At 46.8% G+C, this 1,747-nt stretch overlaps 1 protein-coding gene across 1 annotated transcript in view; it reads right to left on the bottom strand.

Moving 5' to 3' along the window:
• LOC114054117 (proline-rich receptor-like protein kinase PERK10) overlaps positions 1 to 1,747 on the bottom strand; it is a 17,740-nt gene that overhangs the window by 3,787 nt on the left and 12,206 nt on the right. The window contains 1 exon segment of the mRNA XM_027877248.1: positions 1,077 to 1,424. Coding sequence (XP_027733049.1) covers positions 1,077 to 1,424 — 348 coding nt within the window.

Genomic DNA, 1,747 nt, shown 5'->3' with positions numbered 1-1,747 from the left:
AGCATGCAGGGATTTTACAGACCCTTCAGAAGTATGCAGGGATTTTGTAGACACTTCAGCAGTGTGCACAGATTTTGCAGAGGCCTCCTCATGCAGAGATTTTGCAGAGGCCTCCTCATGCAAAGACTTTGCAGAGGCCTCCTCATGCAGAGACTTTGCAGAGGCCTCCTCATGCAGAGATTTTGCAGGGACCTCCTCATGCAGAGACCTTGCAGAAGCCTCCTGCTGAGGTTCTACCTCTGCCTCTCCATTAGCTGAGAGTCCTGATTTTGCAGAGGATATTGATGGCCCATGTTTTACAGGCTCCTCTAAGGGTATAGATTTTGCAGAGGCTACGCATTTTGCAGAGGCTACAGATTTTGCAGAGGCTACTGATTTTTCTGAGGCTACGGATTTTGCAGAGGCTACGGATTTTGCAGAGGCTACGGATTTTGCAGAGGCTACGGATTTTGCAGAGAGTACGGATTTTGCAGAGGCTACGGATTTTTCAGAGGCTACGGATTTTTCAGAGGCTACGGATTTTGCAGAGGCTACGGATTTTGCAGAGGCTACGGATTTTGCTGAAGCTACGGATTTTGCAGAAGCTACAGACTTTGCAGACACCATGGAGGCTATCTTGTGAGCTATCTGAATTTGGCTTTCTGATGGCGGCTGCTCAGTCTCATTAAGACTTGCCATTGGTTCATCAAAAGGGACTATTACGTGCTCCGATATTTGCTCTACAAAAGCTGCTCCTTCGGTCTCAGGCTTATGAAATTCAGGTGAAACACACTGAATGGTTGATGTAATTTCGATATCAGCCTGGAAAGGGACGTCAGGAGCTTGATCGTGAGCAGGAAGGTCTTGTTCACCCTGCAAGGGGAGTGAGAAAGCCGAGGATGTTTCAGCCTTAGTTTCTTTGGAACCTAACTCTATATGGATGAATGTCTGACTCAGAAGCTGAGGCGTTAAATCTGAAAGGCAGGCAGAGGAACTGTCTTCAGTAGCCTCCGGGGACATGTACATATTGGCAAAGGAAGACATACTGGTTGCCACATCCACCATTAACACTTCAGAATGAACAGATGAAACGTTACCTAACATCTGGGCAGCTAGCTGCGCTGGGTCGGCTGGGACATAGGCAAATTCCGGCGAAGCAGCTGCAAGTGGAGATGGTGAGGAAGGTGGGGTGGATACCTTGGGGGTGGAGGCTTTGGGAGAGGGCTCACTGCCTGACTCGGCTATCTCCTTGGGCTCTGTGAGCTCAGCGTGAACTGAGGGGAACTGGGTGGTCTTGTTGCTAAACAGCGGGCCCGTGATGTCGTCCTCCTCGGTGTCCGTAGACTTGTCTTTCCATTTCGGTTCTTCAGAAAACAGAGATGACGGCTCTTGCTCTTTCGGAGTCTCTAGTTTCTTCTCCTGCATTCCTTCTGACCGTTTCTCTACTAAATAGACAGAGCAGCAGAAGGGTTAAAATCAAGTTAGCAGGTGTGCCCCGATTCTCCCCCCCCCCCAAAGACTTTACAGCTTCATTTAGGACATAATAGAACCTATAGTCCCCCTGAATGCCACGGGTTTGACCGTCTCTTTGGACAACTGAATCAGTATCCAATGTGACATTTTCCTCAATGAGCCTCTAAATACTTTTTTTAGTTAAGACATACTAACAATAATTCCTCAATGAGCCTCTAAATACTTTTTATAGTTAAGACATACTAACAATTTATAATTACATGTAATTAAGACACAATAACAATTGATATTAACA

This window comes from Vombatus ursinus, unplaced genomic scaffold, assembly GCF_900497805.2.
Source record: "Vombatus ursinus unplaced genomic scaffold, bare-nosed wombat genome assembly UNPS02014812.1, whole genome shotgun sequence".
NCBI lineage: Eukaryota > Metazoa > Chordata > Mammalia > Diprotodontia > Vombatidae > Vombatus > Vombatus ursinus.
Note: the sequence above shows the minus strand (reverse complement) of the source record. Positions and strands in the feature narration are given on the sequence as shown.